At 41.9% G+C, this 19223-nt stretch overlaps 1 protein-coding gene across 3 annotated transcripts in view; it reads right to left on the bottom strand.

Moving 5' to 3' along the window:
* PCNX1 (pecanex 1) overlaps positions 1-19223 on the bottom strand; it is a 122619-nt gene that overhangs the window by 18400 nt on the left and 84996 nt on the right. For all 3 annotated transcript variants that reach the window (XM_073348508.1, XM_073348507.1, XM_073348509.1), the window contains 11 exons: positions 17573-17714; positions 15963-16140; positions 15187-15295; positions 14379-14508; positions 13103-13161; positions 11738-11953; positions 11030-11283; positions 8592-8822; positions 7051-7151; positions 6141-6291; positions 2767-2997 (listed from right to left, as the gene is read on the bottom strand). In XM_073348508.1, coding sequence (XP_073204609.1) covers positions 2767-2997; positions 6141-6291; positions 7051-7151; positions 8592-8822; positions 11030-11283; positions 11738-11953; positions 13103-13161; positions 14379-14508; positions 15187-15295; positions 15963-16140; positions 17573-17714 — 1802 coding nt within the window. The remainder of the gene's footprint in view (positions 1-2766; positions 2998-6140; positions 6292-7050; positions 7152-8591; positions 8823-11029; positions 11284-11737; positions 11954-13102; positions 13162-14378; positions 14509-15186; positions 15296-15962; positions 16141-17572; positions 17715-19223) is intronic.

Here is a 19223-nt window from a genome sequence, read left to right as displayed (position 1 = left end):
TGTATTAGTCTCACATCTGTCTTTACCTGGAGTCTGGATCGACTTTTCATCAGCCAATCGTTGAGGTATGGATAAACCTGAACCCCTTATCTCCTCAAGAAGGCTGCAACAACTGACATGCACTTCGTGAATATCTGAGGGACTGCCAAGTGACAGAATGGGAGTGCCGTAAATTGGTAGTTCATGACAAATTTAAGGAACCTTCTGTGTCCCTGAAAGATGGCAATGTGGAAATATGCGTCCTTTAAGTCAAGGATAGTGTACCAGTCCCCTGAATCCAAGGAGGGAATGATGGAGGACAAGGAGACTATGTGGAATTTCAGCTTCTTTATGAATTTGTTAAGGTTTCACAGATCCAGAATAGGTCTGAGACTGCCACTGGCTTTTGGGATTAGGAAATATCAGGAGTAGAACCCTCAATCCCTTAGCTCTGATCCCACTCTTAAGAGCGATTGCACCTCTTGGGTTAGAAGTTATTTGTGAGAAGGGTCCCTGAAGAGGGATGGGAAGGGTAGGTGGCAAGGAGGGGAACAAAAAAACTGAAGGATGTATCCCACTGCGATCATGCATAGCACCCTATTGAAGTGGGATAACCAGTCCACAAAATCTGAGGAATTTGGATCCATAAACTCTTCCTGGTACATCGTCCTTGAGCGTCCCATCAAAAAGCCTGCTTTGACCCCACGAAGCGTCTGGGAGTGCAGCTACAGATGAAGGCTGTGGGGGAGCTTTCCTGCTGTAGCCCCTGCTCTTCCTGTTGCTATAGTCCTGCCAAGCAGGCGGGAGGAAGATGCAAGTCGTTTGCTGTGGCTATAGCGCTTCCTCACTGGGGCCACAGTATGAAGGCCCAAGGACGTGGCCCTTGACTCTTAAAAACTGAAGTTTGGAGTCTTTCCACTCTGAAAAGATTGACGTATCTTCAAATGGCAGGTCCTGCAAAGTTTGTTGGACCTTCTGCAGCAAGCCCGAGGACAGCCCGATGTGGGTCACACCTTAGCAGCGTCTCTGTGTCCCACTGACCTCAGTGTAGGTGATCAGCCTCTGTTGGTCTTCCTTTGCTTCTTCCTAGGCATCAGTGACAGTGAACGGTGCCTGGGCTCTCTCGCATTCACATCCTTGTTTGGCACCGGGGATGACTGATGGTGCTGAGGTTCCTTAGGCATGGTCGGAGCATCTCACCTTGGTGCTGGATCTGGAGAATGGCACCGGGTGTCCCAAAGTGAAACCAGGGTGCTTCTTACTGAGGCCAACGTACTCGGTGCCGAGTCCAAGTGGCCTTGCTCCAATGGAGGTCAGAGTGCTGCCTCCATGAGGATAGAGTGGAGTCTAGCGTCTCTATTTTTCTTGGTGCAGGCTTAAAATCCCTACACAGCTGAGCTTCTCCATTCCAGCTGCCCCAAGTGTCTGGGGGGTCACTCACAGGCATAGACTTGTGACAAGATTCACAAGGCTTGAAACCTGGAGACTGAGGCATGCCCTGGTTCTGGGAGTGGGCCAGTTAACCCCACTAACAGGGTTCCTAACTAACTAACTTAATAACTGAAACTTAACTAGTAAATACAATCAACTATATACAATAAGAGTAGAGAAAAGTTCACTAAGGAGTACTTGCAACAGCAAGAATGAGCCAAAGTTCCAGCAACTGTTGCAGGCTGTAAGAAGCAATTGGGTGGTCAGCAGGGTCCTTTATACCAAAGCTATGAGAGAGTGACTCCAGGGAGCAGCAGAGCCGACGGATACCACTGAGGTAAAAATCTTTCTCGTGGCGATGCTCATGGCAAGCACACACCTACATTGGAATGGACATGAGCAAGCACTCAAAGAAGAATTACGTTATTGTGGATAGAGCATATAAAGTGTACACAGCACTATACAACCAACCATCAAGCATTCACGCTCCCTGCTTCAAAGGACTCAGTATATAGGCACAAGCTGCAAACAGTACAGAATAACATGCACAAATATGGAATGGCAGGTGGGCCCTCTAATAGGAGCTGGATTCTAGTTTTTGAAGAGAGTGGCAGTTTGGCATATGTTAATTTAGGATTCTCTCACATACCTTTGGGGTGGGGGAGGGGGATACATAGAAAATGAATGGACCTTTTATCTGCTTCATATCAAGAATGACACTTGAGTGGACAAAGGGGAGCAGCAGGAAATATATCTGAAATCCAAAGTTATGGAGAGACCTGGAAGGAAAGCTTAAGCTTTGTTCAGAAGAGGGGGCAGCTGTGTAAATACCGAAGGGGCGGAAGTAAAGCTATAGTCAGAGTAAGGCTACATTTATCACTGTCATCTAAATGTAGATAAATTCAAAATTGCCACCAATAGTACAAGTCACAATATGGATATGCTTTCACGGGGCCATGTTTATACAATAGGAATATTATGCTGACTTTACAAGGTATTAGACACTTTCCAGACCTCATACACATACTGGAGAAAAGGGCAATAAGAAGATAAACAATTAGGTCCAATGAAACTAACATAAAGGACTGCTGAAATTGTGTTTTGCTGATATTGTCACTAGGTATTTTTAGAGATGACATTACACTTATTTTTCTGTCAATATTTAATGTTCATGGAAAGCACTATCTTGATAACCAATTAAGTACTCTAGGACAGCCCAAGCAGTGACCGCTTACTGAGAAAGGTAACGGGTGGGGCTGAAGTAGTAGTTTTCTGTAATGATTAACCTAAATTCTAAAACAGCATGAAGCAGCACATCATATGTCCATTCAATGTGCATATACAATGAACACACACCTTGATTACTCTGAAACTGAGATAACGCTTGTTCAGCATGATGATTTTATATTCATTGGTGCCATCATCCATCACATGGCGGAGGGCAAGCAGGGAGGGAGAGTTGGAAAGGACAGCGCTCCTCCAGGCAGGGTCCCCTTCATGTGCTATAACCAGGTTTTGCTCATGGGACACAATGGCTTCATAGAGGACAGTAGGGTCATCGTATTCATCTGGGGAAGTGAAGTGATCCTGAACTCAAAAATAAAAGCATTATTTGAGAATGGCTCAGTGTCATAGATGCTAAAGGAGTAAAAAAAAGTAGAGATTTCAGACCTCAGAAACTATAAATAATGCATTGAACAAAATTACAATAATCAAAAACAGATTCCCACCATTGTTTAGATGAGTTCAATATCCATCACATCAAATGTTTCTTTAAGTTTGGGGGTGCGAAGGATTTATCTAGTACTGGTAACAGTTAGTTATTATAATTTTTATGCTGATTTTATTGTGTATCTAGTCACATTGCCTACGGAGAGGTTTTGGTTCTAGTAAACTACTCCAGAGCTCAGAAGCCTTGAAGTTTAAAGCCAAAGAAGTAAAATACTGAATATTCAGTGAGAGGCTTCTTTTCAACGGTTGGTCTCATTTACAGTAAGAAAAACAAACACATGAATGTGTGTTCAACACCGACCCGCAGTCACACACTAAAAAGAAATCGAGTTTCAGACAAAACATCCTGTATACTTCATCATGCATTCAAAACATCATACTATTGCTAGCCACATATTTACAGGCCTCATTCAGTATTAAGTTATGGCTCTTTCTGATACAAAAGTACAGATTTAAATTCCAAAGGGCGAAGACCATGTTTAGGTTTTTCTTTTTTTTTGTTTGCTTGTTTTAGTGCCTAGCACAATGAGGCCCCAATCCTGAGTGGAGATACTTCAGAGCATTACCACAATGCAAATGAAAAGTCACCAGTTATCTGTACTATGTATTAGTTCAAAGGGTTGTGTTTAAAAACATTTATATTTGTATGCATATTTGTGTATATTCACTCATTTCTCCATATTCAGGTGCATACTTTGTAGTGGCCTATGTAATATCTTGAGAATATTTCAGGATTCGTAAATTATAATCCTGCCACTTTCACCACAGAACCATAGAATATGGAGTTGGAAGGGACCTCTGAAGGTCATCTAGTCCAACCCCCTACCCAGAGCAGGACCAATCCTCAACTAAATCATCCCAGCCAGGGCTTTGTCATTTATATTACTTTATATTACTCTACTGAAGTTCTTTTCTGCATTTACACCTACCGTTTCTCATTTTATATACACTGCTAAATTAAGACAATTCCATGATCTAATGGAACAAGCTAACTCAATTATTGCTATGCCATTGCATGATAGTTTTTGGTGACTTTTGGACATTGCAGTGATGCAAGCATGCAAGACAGCTGCAGCAGCACAGGAGCCAGCAAACAGAACTGTAAACGGGAGTTTGAGTGGGAATTTGTAAGGTGAGTTTGCGGGGGAAGATTAAGAGCCAGGTAAAGGAACAGACAGGCTAGTGAAGGGAATGTGTGGTGTTTTGGTGCTCGTTGGGGGTTTGTTTTGCTGTGGTGTTTTGGTTTGGTTTGTGTTTCCCAGACTAACAGGACTTAGGTGAGACGGCTATGACAGACACAGAGGTAGCAGTGGTAGTGACCCAAGTAGTGGAAGACACAATGAAGATGACTGGATGTAGAAGCTGTGGCATGTATATGATCCTGGAGGGGGTACCTGAAAATAATTTCATCTGCATGAAGTGCCGCCTGATAGGGCTGATGGAAGAGAAGATCCGAGGATTGGAGATGCAGGAGGAGACTCTGGTTGAGTTTAGAAGGGGGTTCGAGCGGATGATGCAGCAAAGACATGAGGAGGCTGAAGGGAAAAGATCAGACTTGCAGATGGAAACAGGACCGAAGAACTCTGAGGGGATACTGCTGGGTGAGGATTCTCATGTGACTAAGAGAACCAGGCAGAGGAAAAGACTGGCAGTGAAGGAGAAACAGAGCTCAGGAACAGTTTTGCGGAAAATGAAGAAGGGGCACAGCAGGTGGCCACTGAAGGTGAGAGGGCAAGGAAGAAGAGAAGAGCAGATAGTCCTTTAGGAAGAGGGCGAGAGTCAATGGAGATAACACCACCAAATATGAGCTCCAGGAGGATACGGTATGGGTTGCAGAGGATTGCAAGGGACAATAGGAATCAAGAGGACTTGCAGCCAGATGAAACAGGGGATAGACTGGAGAATCACACCATCACAGGAAAAGGCAGGTCTACGTGATTGGGAATTCATTACTGAGAAGAATAGACAGGCCTGTAACAACAGCTGATCCAGAGAACAGAAGGGTGTGCTGTCTGCCAGGTGCTAAGATACGGGATGTGGACCTGAGGCTGAAGAGGATCCTAACGGGAGTGGGAAAGAATCCATTGATTATCCTTCATGTGGGAACAAATGATACGGCCAGATTCTTGCTGGAACATATCAAGGGAGACTATGCCAGGCTGGGGAAGACGCTTAAGGAAATCAAGGCTCAGGTGATCTTCAGTGGGATTCTACCTTTCCTAGAGAAGGGCAACAAAAGTGACACAAGATTATGATGCTCAACAGATGCTCAAGCAGTGGTGCTATAAGGAGGGCTTTGGGATGTATGGCCACTGGAAAGCATTCATGGACAGAGGACTGTTCTCTCAGGATGGACTTCACCTGAGTAAGGAGGGAAACAGACTTCTAGGATGGCAGATGGCACAATTGATCAAGAGAGCTTTAAACTAGGAATTCGGGGGAGATGGTTGGGAGATGTCCAGGTAATCTCCACGCCAGATTTTCTCTTTGAGAGAGAAGAAAACGAAGTAAGAAAGGATACAGCCGTGGGTAGGAGAATGGACATAGGGCAGAAGGGCAGTGTGGATACCAATCTAATAGGTAATATTGTCAGTAGAATGTCTGTGCCTGACATGGGGCACTTAACAAGCGAGGATTTCATGTCCTTAGAGCTATTCAAAACACAGAGAGGGGAAGGAAGAATGATTGAATGAATGAATTCCCAAAAAGGGAACAGGGCCAGTCAGGCAAGCCAATGAGTTTGACGAGGCAGAGATTATACTGTCTTAACTGAACATGGTTTCACCTCAGTTTGATTAGCCCTATAAACATTTAAAACACTGTCTTTAAAAACATATTATAGACTTAGCTAGCTCTACCCAACACACTTATCTTAAACAGGATTTAAAGCTTGCTATGCTGGCCAGGCAAGCTGTGTGGAAAACTGCTCCATATATCACAATTTAATCAATCAGCATGGACATAGCCAAAAAACATACATCCCCCGTTAACCTTATTACCTGATGTAGCTTCAGTGACATGCGTATTCCGGGAACCACCACTTTCCTCAGCAATTCCATGTCAGCAAAGATCCATTCATCTCGGACTGAAGAGATACGGAAGTCGCCCTTAAACAGGGCATGCAGCCCATACAGGAAAGATTCCAAATTACTGTTTGGGATGGAAAGTAACCCCAAAACATTAACATATTTAAAAACCTCCATATACAGCATCCCTTCCTTACATCAGTAGAAATATTGATTTACATAATGTAACACTGAACTGTAGAGACAGGTACAGTTGTGATATTCCTCTGTACACATATGAACATAAGAATGGCCACACTGGGTCAGACCAATGGTCCATCTGGCCCAGTATGTGGTCTCCTGACAGCGGCCAATGCCAGATGCTTCAGAGGGAATGAACGGAACAGGGCAATTATTGAGTGAGCCATTCTCTGTCATCCAGTCTCAGCACCTGGCAGTCAAAGGCTTAGGGACACCCAGAGCATGGCATTGCATCCCTCATCCTCTTGGCTAATAGTCCTCCATGAACTTTTATATATAGGCTTCATGCTTTGAGCAAGGAATGAAGTTCAATTTCAAAACTTGATTAATCTTGCTCATTTTTCAGCAGGTATCATAGACAAGAAAGGCATGAAGGCCCTCCACTTCACCACTCTCAACTTCCATTAGTTAAGGAAGTGAGATGTTCGGCTACAAGTCTTCCGCATCCTTCATTTGCTGAATCTTGGCACATCTTCACTGGATCATCCACAATATTTTGAAGGAGGGTGGCCTAGAGTATCTGTTCATTTTGGGGGTCCATGAAGAACACTGCTTTTGTATGAAGAGTTAGCCATTACCCCAAACCTAGATGTTCGCAGGATCCCCTCCTCCAAAATCCTTGAAAAGAAGAGCGTAGTATTACCTAGACATATGATGGGAAGCAGTCCCCAAAGCTCTCCGCCCCAGAACACACAGTCCGTAACAAAGAGTCACCAAGGAGGAGTCTTTATCTGCATCCAGCGGCTGGTAGTAATAAATACATAAAAAAATAAAGAGTCATGTTGAGAAGATAGGGAGAGATTCATACTATAGCAAAGTGTATGCTGATAGGAGGAGTGACAAAAAGGCAAATACAGAAAGCTACCAGAAATCAACTTCCAGTGGCACTTATGTTAAATAAAAGTGGGTTGGCACTCAGAAGCACCTGAATTCAAATTAGGGGTTCTGACAGTGCTTTGTAAACGCTGCCTTACTAATGAGATTTGTACAAAAAAGCACTACATTTGCCATTTGAATTAGTTGCAAGCTGAATGAATGTACATACTATCCTGCATGCATACTCTGTTCTGGAATTCTAGGTTTGATTCATAAAAAGACTAGTCTTGATGAACAGAGATGTAACAGGCATATTAATGGACCAGGCATACATCTCTCACTTAAAAGTTAATATATATTTGTGAGTTTACTTCAGAAGTATGTAGACTGCTTCCACTCATCAAAACACCCAGAGCAAAAAGCCATTTGTGTGATGCTTTGTAAAGCAACATTACTGATGTAGCACTTCATTATAAAGATAATTCTCTTGGCAGTAAAATGTCGTGTATCCAAGTTATTATATCTGCTTTCCACCACCCGCACAAAATAATTGCCAAGTGATGATCATGTAATACAGGCAGACAGTTTTCTTTGATGGCCATTCTCCACATCTAAAAAAGGTTTCAAATATTATACTTCCTAGAAGAGGCCTCCTTTTAGTCACTTACCTCCAGTGGAGCTCCCCAACTCTAAAGACCCAGGTACATCACTAAATCGAAAAGGATCAGGAGATGCTTTTACCCACTCCCTGAAAGACCACATCTATCCATGGTCAAACCACACATTTGAGAATTTAAATAAGCAGCCAGATGCCAGTGTAATTCTCTAGACACACTTTTGTATAAACTTCCTTAAAAGGGTGCGGGAGGTTTGGAGAGATGACAAAGAGGCTAGGAGATGAAGTGCTCATCTGGATGAAGTGGTCCAGAGAAGAGCTTCAAATTTGACCATGAGGTACCTAGCAATGCTTTGAGCAGTTGATTTTACGTACTATAGAGGAAATTATTTTGCAGTTAGGGTTGTTTTGAACATTATGGAACCATGGCTATTCTAAGATCATTCTTCTCTGCCTAAACAGAGGCCCAATCAAGCCAAATTATATTGTGTGATTTGGTCGCCTCTTCCTTTCCCGAGTGCACTTCCAACTACATAATACACTACTTGCAATCTAAGACTAATTTGAACTTTGGTCTCAAGAGATCAAGCTCAAAGCATTAACTCATCAACCCAAACCCAATGTAACACTTTCCTACAAATCAATTTGAAATATAAGTTTCAATAGACAGTTAAATCCAATGCTACCAAAGAACATATGTAAGAGACTTTCCTAGAAAAGTTTAATAGTTCTGGTCACTCAGTCATGCTTACCTTTTCTCTTCGGGAGCAGCAGTACTCTATCCAGTTGAGGTAAGTCATACAGAAACTCTCTCTGGAGACCCCTGCTAGATGGTGGTCATAATCCTCATCAATATTTGGATTAAATGTAGGGTCCACATCAACATAGTTGCAGTCTGCACATGGCTGTAATCCTTCCTGCATTGTCTCATTAGCTAACCATTCCTCCAGCTTGGGGGAGGTTGTGACATAATAGATAATGCCCTGAAATGGTACAAGTTGAAAATATTATGACCTATACTACATATCCAGGAAATAATTTAAATCTAATTTGTTGTATTAAATTGTGTATTTCTCTGTTACACACGAGGATGGAAATAGCACCCCACACTGTTTGAAAGTGCACAGGTTTAATTAGTGCGGGATTTGTGACAGGCCTGTTTGTTTAGTATGTTTTTTAAAAAGGACTGAATTTAATGTTTTTAGTTAAGAAAAAACAAACTTCAAGCTCTTCTGGCAGCAAAGAGCCTTCTAAATGTGAACCATAAGTCTGACAAGTGTTTCAAGGCCAGATTTATTTACCCCTCAGAAGTATGAAAGGTTATGATCGTATTTGAGACAGTCTGCATATCAATCTTTTGAAGAGATCGAGGCCTGTTGGCTCAGGGTGACCAGTGAAGATCTGGCAACTATCATCTTTCTGCAGAAAGAGACATTTTCCACGGAGTCTTTGGCCAATATTTTCCCTCTACCACTGTTATGCAGTGATGTGCATGACAGTGGCCTTCTGCCCCCACTCCTCCATCCCAGAGGTAGCTGAATTTCAAAGATGGTGCCTGTACATACTTAATAGAGAGTTTTGGGATTGAAGAGATCACAAGTGTAATTTCCTATCATTAACACAAAACAGTATTTACTTGCATCCTTTGCAAGCAATGAGAGCATGGCAGGCTCCATACATTCCCCCAGGTTCAAAAAGGCCCATTTTAGTTTTGGATTTGCAATAACTAATTACAGAAATATTTTTAACAACATTTTCCTGCACTCTTACTGCAAATAACCTTAACAAAAGGTGCACTGACCCAGATCTAAAACAAAGAAAATGATTGTTCAAAGCTATCAATCGAACAGCAAGGAGGAGTTTTGGGGTTTGGATATTATGTAGTGGTGGGGGGACGGGACTTTCTTCCTTCTTTGGCTCTGTCCTGGCCAAATTCATATTTGGGTAATTACCTTCTGTACCCTAAGCTTCCACTGATGTTTCAGTTGGATACAGGAGTCATTCTCTGTCCTAGATTGTGTTACATGGCTGTCCAAATGTGAAAATAGATGTTACATTTACCACAAGGCATGTCTACATTTGGAGCTGGATGCGTGATTCTCAGCTCGAGGAGACATACTCACACTAGCTCCTTGCACTATAAATAGGGCCCTACCAAATTCACGGTCCATTTTGGTTAATTTCATGGTCAGAGGATTTTTAAAATCATAAATTTCATGATTTCAGCTATTAAAATCTGAAATGTTACAGTGTTGTAATTGTAGGGGTCCTGACGCAAAGAGGAGTTGGTGGTGGTGGTGGGGGGAGGTTAAAACGTTATTTTGAAAGTTTAGTTGGTCCTGCTTTGAGCACGGGGTTGGACTAGACCTCCTGAGGTCTCTTCCAACCCTAATCTTCTATGATTCTATAATTGTAGGGGGACTTGCAGTACTGCTACCCTTATTTCTGTGCTGCTGCTGGCGGCAGCGCTGCCTTCAGAGCTGGGCAACTGGAAAGCGGCGGCTGCTGGCCAGGATCCCAGCTCTGAAGGCAGAGCCGTCATCATCAGCAGCAGCACAGAAGTAAGGATAGCAGGGTATGGTATTGCCACCCTTACTTCTGCGCAGCTGCCTGCAGAGCTGGGCCCTCAGTCAGCAGCTGCCACTCTCTGGCTGCCCAGCTCTGAAGGCAGCCGTGCAGAAGTAAGGGTGGCATAGTATGGTATTGCTACCCTTACTTCTGCGCTGCTGCTGGCAGGGTGTTGCCTTCAGAACTGGGTGCCCGGCCAACAGTTGCCATTCTCCAGCTGCCCAGCTCTGAAGGCAGTGCAGAAGTAACTGTGGTAATACCGGGACCCTCCTAAAATAACCTGTAACCCCCCAGCAACTCCCTTTTGGGTCAGGACCCCAAGTTTAAGAAACGCTGGTCTCCCCTCTGACACATTTTTCATGGCTGTGAATTGGTAGGACCCTAGCTATAAATCACACCCCCAGCTCAACGTGTAGACATACCCTCAAACCAGCTGTTCTCCTTTGGTGAATGAGAGATTCGTGTATTCATAGCTTATATCGCATTGTGTAATCCTCCACTTGAAAGACACTATATATACACAAAGTGTTAACAGTTCATGCTTCCAATTCCCCAAAATAACATTATGTTAAAGGACAGCTGAATTCTCCCACAGCCGCGATTGCTAGGTGCAGAGCCATACCTTCACATAATAAGTGGTGAGAATTTTCCGAAGATCAAAGACTTGAAGCATAGAAGCGGCACTGTTGTCTGTGATGCTGTAGCCTTCCAGAACATACTTTGTCACAAGCACTTCCCATGCCAGCCAGCGTTGGCCAAAGGTAGTATTGAATGAAAGCATATGTGGGATGTGGCCAGGTTCACAACAACAAAACCCTTCATCTTCCTCTACCCCCTCAGTGATGGCCTCTACTTCTCGTTGCTGACAGTAAGTGCCTTAGGGGATGTTAAGAAAAGTAAGAATTTAGATGACTAATTTGAAGATAATTGATATTTTAAAAAGTTTGAGAGAATACATCACAAGTTATGTTTCTGTTAATAGCAGGTAAATTAAACTACTGTTTCTAGCTTAACTATTTAATGAAAAAAATTAAAATTGCTTAGTTTTAATTTACCACTCTATATTCAAACATGCAACTCAGGTATAGGAAAAGAGAGTAAGTGTCAATCATTGTACCTGTAATACATTAAAATGTAATGAGAAACCTATATTAGCTCTGTTATAGAATTCTGTGTCCCCTCTTATGTAAGTGAGAGAAAACCAGAGACCCTGAAGCCCAAGTTCAAAGCCACTGGTTTAGAGAACCAAACTGTAAATAAGTTAAACTTTTCAAAAAAGAGTCAATTTGGCAAGTCAATCAAATGGGTAATCAAAGCACAGAACTCTTACCTCTGAATTCAAGCCCCCTCAGCTGGAAGGTAACCAGACCATTTCCTATCTCTATAAGGTGTACTAGTGCATTGAGGTAGTCAGAAGCTAGGATGAAGCAGTCCCCAGTACTGTAGTTCCCCCACCGCCCCAGCAACAGGTCTCCACACAGGCTGTGCTGAAGGGAACGGGTTAAATGCTCATAGAAGATTGAATTCAGGTTGTTATCATCTGAACCTACAGGAAAAACCCAAGCTTCTATCAATTAAAACTTGTACTTTGCCATCAAGAAAATATAGGAGTGAATGTAATGTTATTTCAAAGATCTCAATCTCTTTTTATGGAGGCAACTATTCAACTAACTGAAATTCATTCTGAATGGATTGATAGGTTAATCAGTTTTGGTTTTTTGTTTGTGATCTCCAAGCCACTCCTTCCGTTTCACTCACACTACTCCCATATGCCTCACTCCATGCAGTGTTTTATGCTTAAGAACGTAGGCACAAAGGAATCAAGCAGCTATCAGCAGCACTACTTTAGGATGCAACCGCCCTGGTACCTAGACACCCTTTAAGCAGTGCTCCATTCCCAAACTGCCCTTGTTCATAGCACTCAGAAACCCCACAGAAAACAAAACAGCTGTGCGGGTACTGCAACAGGAAGGGGAGAAGTAGGTAGGCATAGAAAGAAGAAAAACAAGGCAGAGTATATGGTACACCTCTACCCCGATATAACCTGACCTGATAGAACACGGGTTCACATACAACGTGGTAAAGCAGGCCTCCCCTCCCCCCCCGGGTCTGGGAGGCAGGAGCTGTGGGGGGGCACTTTTGGGGGCCCCGTAGGCACAGAGTGGCTCAGGTGATTAGCAGGGGGCTGGGAGCAATCCGCTCCACTTCCCTCACCCCGGCCCGTGCCGTGTCGCTCGGAGGAGGGGGCTTGGCGAAAGGGATCCCCCGCTGCACTCACCGGCAGCAGCGGAAGCGGAGCAGCCCGGCCCCAGCCTGCTCCACTCTGCCAGCTCCCAGCCGCGGCACTACTCTTCCTGCCATCGGTGAGTGCGGGGGGCGTCCTTTCCCCAACCTCCACCCACTCACCAATGGCGGGAAGTGTTCTTCACAGGTGCTGTGTATATAAATGCACACAAGTCAAATACTTTAAAAGAAACCCAATTATAAGCTGAGCTACGTGTACTACAGTCATATAACATTCAGTGTAGGAGGTGAACCTCACCTTGATATACAAACAAATTTTTATTTCTGTCATAAGGAGTTCCCAGACACAGAATGGAAGTTGATGTGTGTCCCTTTCATGTTAGTAATATCTGTACATGACAGACTCACACCTCCACTGTGTACCATTTCAACCAAAAAGCAGGAGTATTACCTGGATTTCTATCAAGCTGGGAAGCGAGTCTTGTGTTTGAATGGTCCACACGCTTTGTGCTGAAGACAACAAAATTAAAACAAAAACATATTTAAGAGTTTTTCGTACGACAGGAGAATACAGAGAACGGAGTTGTAAATGATGCTGTACCAAAGAAAAGATTTTTTTAGAATAGCTTTGAAAGCTTTGCCTGCAATTCTTCTTTACATTCAACTTAGAATCCTGCCCGTACATAACAATGCCTTTTAGCCGTAGTAGTGTTAGAATCTAATACACCGAAGCTCTCACCTTTGCCCACAAAAAGCCAATTAAGGTAGATAGTTTCTAAGTTCTGCATGAAGTTTTAGCTATGTTACTTGCATTGAAGTCAATAGAAGTAGCAAAGCTAACACTTGGCTGCGCTCAAAGTTGACTTTTCAGCGTGGCACTAGTAGTTAAGAAGCATAAGTGCTGCTCCATTTTAGTTCTCCTCACCCAAAAACTGCCATTATGTTGGCTGAAGGAGAAACCCAAATTTGTACACCAGGTTTTAAAAGCAAGGTCTTGAAAGTATTCAACTCTGACAAGTGGGTTTCATTGATATTTATTGCCAGTGACTCGACATGAAACTTGCTCATTTTACATGTGAAATGATTTTCCCCTTAAATGCTAGTACTACAAGCTCATCCTGCCGTTCCTGGGTTTTTTCTGGCTCAGGTAACATCAACAATAAAAGATTCTTACCGCAATGATACCTGCACAACCCCACTGTTTCAGTCTAAGGGAAGGTTTAATTGAAGGTACTATCTTACCTGAAGAATCTTTTATATTGGTGGTGGTGCATAAGCCAAGAACTGACATCGACTAAGATATGAGGATGAGTTTTTGGCTTTGGGAGTTAGGAAAAAAAAGTTTTACCTGTAAAATGAGCAAATGTGAAGTGGAGTTACTAATACAAATAAGGAACCCTCAAATGCCCTTTGTATACAGTCACTTTTCAGACTCAATTTTCCCTTAAAATTTCTGTCATTTTGGAGCTTAAATTATTCAGTGTAGTGTAAATAAAAGCTATATGACAGGAATGAAGTGTAAGCACTGTCAGTGTTGAAACAGCTGCTATGATGTTTCAGAAAAATAATATACTTGTATGAAAGTATTAAAAGCCATGAACAAGTTCTCTCTAAAAAAAAAAATCATAGCACCTAGAAATACAGCAAAACAAAAAGACCACATTCAGTCACAGCTTTCTCTATTAAACAGAGCTGAGATAGCTTCTTAATGGCTTAACTTCACCCACTTGTAGTCTCTTTCCCAGAATTTGACAGGTCTGACATATGAAGTGATGAATATTGCACTTCCCAGAAAGGGGTTCAGTGGGGTGGAGAAGAAAGCTGACACAGCCGCTTGGACAAACAACATTGCAGAATCTGTGGGGTGACAGGGTTAAGGAAGCCAAGACTACCGTGTGGTTCTTTTGCAATGTCACCAAGCTCTTATGTAGCACTTTAAATCATCAGATCTCAAAACGCTTTACAAAAAGGAAAGTAAGTATCATTATCCCCATCTTAGAGAGGGGAAAGTGAGGCACCGATGTTGGCACCAAGTAAGAACAAAGCAAGTTCTCCCAAGTCCCTCATGTATTATATAAAGGAAAAAATTATTCCGCAATAAGGGGCACCATTTTTTTTTTTTTTTTGGCAAACAGGAAAAACAAGACTAGAATTGCACATGGCAACTCTTATTCTGGAACTTCTGTATTAAATGAGAATCAACACCTGACCCAGGACAGTCAACGAAGTGCAAGTCTCTATCTGCGGATAAGACGCTTGAAACTATGAACTACAGACTGGAGATAATTGTTGAAAAAAGGGAAATGTTGGTCAGTCCTACAATTTTTCCAATGGAATAACCTAGTCTAGGTCTTTTCTGTGATGGAACTGTTCTAGTTTTACTAGTATATCCAGACGGCAAGTGCATATAGTTGTCAATCACATTCATTAGGCAGGATAACGTATTCTCTAGGTTTAATTAATTAAGAATAATACAGTAAGAGTCAAAGTATAAATAGATGTAATTAACAACAAGTTGGAATCTTCAAAGGATACGCGGCACAGCAAAGGGCTGGGCAAAAGCATGGAAAGCAGATCCCCAGGTGATCTGCCAAGGAGCGATATAAGTATACACAAATCTCAATTTATAAAAGAGTTCCCAAAGCTAGAGAGAAAAGGGGAGAAGATAAAATATATAAATCATTTTGTGACTTAACTAAAATCAGAGTGTTTTACATATGAACTTCTCAACGGAAAATGCATATAATTTTGACTTGCAGTAAGATATACACTTACCAATATAATTTTGTATTAATTTGTTAAAAACACTCCTTTATATAGATATTGAACAATCACTACAGTAAAACAGATAAACATTAAACGAGTCTCAAACTACAGTAGAACATAATTTTGGGAAAAAAGTAAACAGTTTTAGTCATAAAACTAGAACCAAATATTGGGCTAAAACACAGTTTCCCCCATCAATCTCATTGGTTCACTATCAGTGCTTTGGAAAACTACTGGTCTTGTAAGCACTTGAACTGGTCTGCCGAAGTGCATCTAGCCATACTAAATCACATAATTCACATCTTCTCTGCTCCAAGGAAGTGCTGGGACTTTAAAAGAACAGATACCTTAACACATGCCAAGGCCAAAACATTAATACTGGGAAGCAGAGATTCCCAGCTATCCAATAGTATATGGTCATTTATTCATAGCATGGATGACCTGGGAGATTACATAACCACCAGTAGGATTTTCATTCCTTGGATTCTCAAATATGATGATCTGAAATACTCAGTTTCAGGGTGTGTAATTTTGTGTAAAGTTACCTTGCTGAAGAGTATGGACATGAAGAAGAGGTCAAGCAGCATGGTCTCAGAAAAACTTTTGTAGTCAAATGTAAAGAAGAGCACTGTGAAAACAACAGTGACATACTGGCAGGTTGGGTTGCTGAAAGAGGAACGCAACAACTTCAAACCAGCTATGGTGATCATTAAAGCGCCAATCCTACAAAAGGAGCACAGAAAGAAAAGTTACTCATCTGCAGTCTACTGCTTACCTGCTGTTAAGCAATTGCAATTTCTTCACATTCAATGCTTAATAGACATGTTAATGTTTCTTTAGGTTATGACTATAGTCTCTCCTTCATTATTCTGAATTCAATCAACATTCTACAATAACAATATTAGCACAGTCTGTGGGATAGTCTTCCTAAGAGATCTAGCAAAAAACCCACGTGTGACAGATGTGGAGCTGATATGTAATGATGTCATGAATACTGAGAGGCAATAATTTTATGAACACTGTGACAGGGTCAAGGAAGGAACGTTTATTGTGCACTGGTCATTAGAATTTGCTGTATGATACTGGACTAACCTATATTGGGGTGATGGAATATCATACACCTATAATGCTCAAATTCAATGAGGTTTGTGTATGAAGATGAGACAATGGCTTCCCAGACAAGAGCTCCCCAGAAAACACTTGAAAGACAATGAGAAAAGCTGTTAGCTTCAAGGATCCAGACTCCAGTGAGTTGCAAACCATTTTCTGCAAGAACTGGGAGTTACTCAATTAAAGAGCTACAAACATTTCAAGTGTTATTTGATTCCTACAAAACTAAGGAGGCAACTGGCTGACCTGGAGAGATTCTGCAGAGGGAATTTAAAGAAGTTAAGTCTTCCCAGATCCCCAAAGCCTTAGGGAAAGGCTAGATATGCATACAATCAGTTTTGTTGTTTTAAGATCTGTTTTCTCTAAAAGGCTGTTGTTCTAAATAAATATCATCTTGCTTTAAGGAGGCCATTTGGTCACTGTATTAACCTTTGATATATCTCTCTGAGGGACCAGAGCCACAGTCAGACCTGCTGGAATAATCACAGTGCCAACCGAGTGCAGTAAAGGCCAGTCTGACAGCAGAACTCCTCTGTGGTTCCAAACGGCGCCACATGACAACTAAAGGAGAAGTGAGAGGTGCATTTAGCCTAGTAACTATGACATCATGGCTTGGGTTTTTTTTAAGATTTAAATGGACAAAATACCAGAGGGATTATTTCTGCATTGGCATGGATAAGCTGGATGGTAACAGAACTATTCTATCTCCGGTATCTGCAATTTGATACATTTCCAGAAAATTCTGTGGCTTGAAATCTGCATAGCATTTGACATGAGCTGAGGGGTCCTTTTTAACAAATCAGAAAACTCAATTTTATGATTTCTGCATTTTAAAAGTTTACATATTCATTCAGTACAAGCCATATGGTGATCCAGACATATACGCTTGCCAGGTACTGACACTAGAAACTAGTTATTACTACTTTGCTTTAATTGCAACTCGTATTAACTATACTTCCACTGCAGCTGTCAATTATGACGCCCTTTGCCATTTTCTTCCACCATATTGGGTACACTCAAGTTACTGACAATCTTTTCTACTTACTCTGTGTCCAGTTTCTTTGGACTAGCAATGTTCTTGGCACTGCTGCTGAGCTCATTGAGGACTATCAGTGGGTAGATAACATTCTTCTCCACAAAGAGGAGCCACACATGAAGTTTCTCAAACCACATTACATGGGCAGCATCTAACAGGACAGCAAAAGAGGATATCACAGATTATACTAGGGGCCTAAATAGCTCAGGAGATTTGTAATAGGATGCAGTTCATTTCAGCTCCAGATCAGTGGTTCTAAACCAGTCTAGGTCATCTGACACCAAAAGTACTGGCCCTCTGGCAACTGTCAGGTGGCACACACAAAGATTTGGTAATCTTTAGTAGTGAGGCAATATGTGAATAACTGCTCTCTCCCTGCCAGTTTCAGCAGAGAAGCCAAAGACTAATAAGGATTCTCAGACTGAACTACCTTCTCATCCATAAAAGCAATCCTTCCAAGTCATGGCTGAATGTCATCGGAGAGAAGCTTGCACTACCGTATCTGTATAAAGTTGCCCATAGTTTTGGATTTTGGTAAATGTTACAGTTTCTGCATATCAGCAAACATGAGTTACTTTTCTGAAGGGATGGAAGCTGTTACCATAGCTACTGATCAAATTACATTTCATTTTGATTTTAAAATGTTTTTCCACCCATATTTGAATTAAAATGCTTCAGACATATGTTCCTACAGTCTAGAAGAATTTAATTATCCTGCAATTATAAACTGACAACTAATAGCCTCTTTTGATCTTTTATATTAACTGCAAAAAAAAAAATACAACATTGTTATTATTGACAGCAACACACACACACACACACACACACACACAGAGCTATGGGGAAAAAAAATCAAGGTTATAGGACAGCACACACAGAGGCCTGGAATCAGCTCTGGATTATGTCAGTTTTCAATTATGCCCCTCCCTCAGTGATATCAAATCCGCTGGGAAGAGGCTGCAGAGCTACAAGGTGGCCACGACCTCCCCATCACCAGAGAAGTCCACAGGGGTTCACAACAGTCAGAAAAGTGGGAGGCACTAGCCAGGAAATGAGTGAGGATAGCTGAGACCTACTGATTCAAACACATTTCCACTGCAGCCTTTGGTAGCAAGGCTTCTTTGGAGCCTCCAACAGAAATTAAAGTTGCTCCTCTCCCAAAGCAGAACCCTTAGGGAGGGCAGACTACTGCCTGCCCGCCCTACCTCAGGTGAATTCTCTCTGCTGTGCAAGGGGCCAAGCCAGGGTACATTACGATCTGTAAAATTTCATATTGATGTATAGCTTTAATTTTGCATATACATGTAGAAAAAAATATGAACATTAGTATGTGAGACAATATTACAAACATGTGAGCACTGCAGCCTAATTATAATTCCTGCTGGCAACAAAAGTGTTTCTCAGTTTGTGTGCATGTTAATTCTCAGCCATAACATTGTATTTAGGTAGGTTTTTTTCCATCAAAAAAATCTGATATCAAATCAAGAGACTGACTGTATTTATTTGAACATGTAATCACTGAAATAATGGAATTTAAAACTGCAGCTATGGGTACTGGTGCTGAGACAGCAATGTACCTGGCTGAAGTGCAGGTTAATCAGAAGACCACAAATGCATTCTGGTGTGAGATGAAGTTTTAGATACAAATCTGACAGCCCTT

This window comes from Lepidochelys kempii, chromosome 6 (genome assembly GCF_965140265.1).
Source record: "Lepidochelys kempii isolate rLepKem1 chromosome 6, rLepKem1.hap2, whole genome shotgun sequence".
Lineage (NCBI taxonomy): Eukaryota > Metazoa > Chordata > Testudines > Cheloniidae > Lepidochelys > Lepidochelys kempii.
Note: the sequence above shows the minus strand (reverse complement) of the source record. Positions and strands in the feature narration are given on the sequence as shown.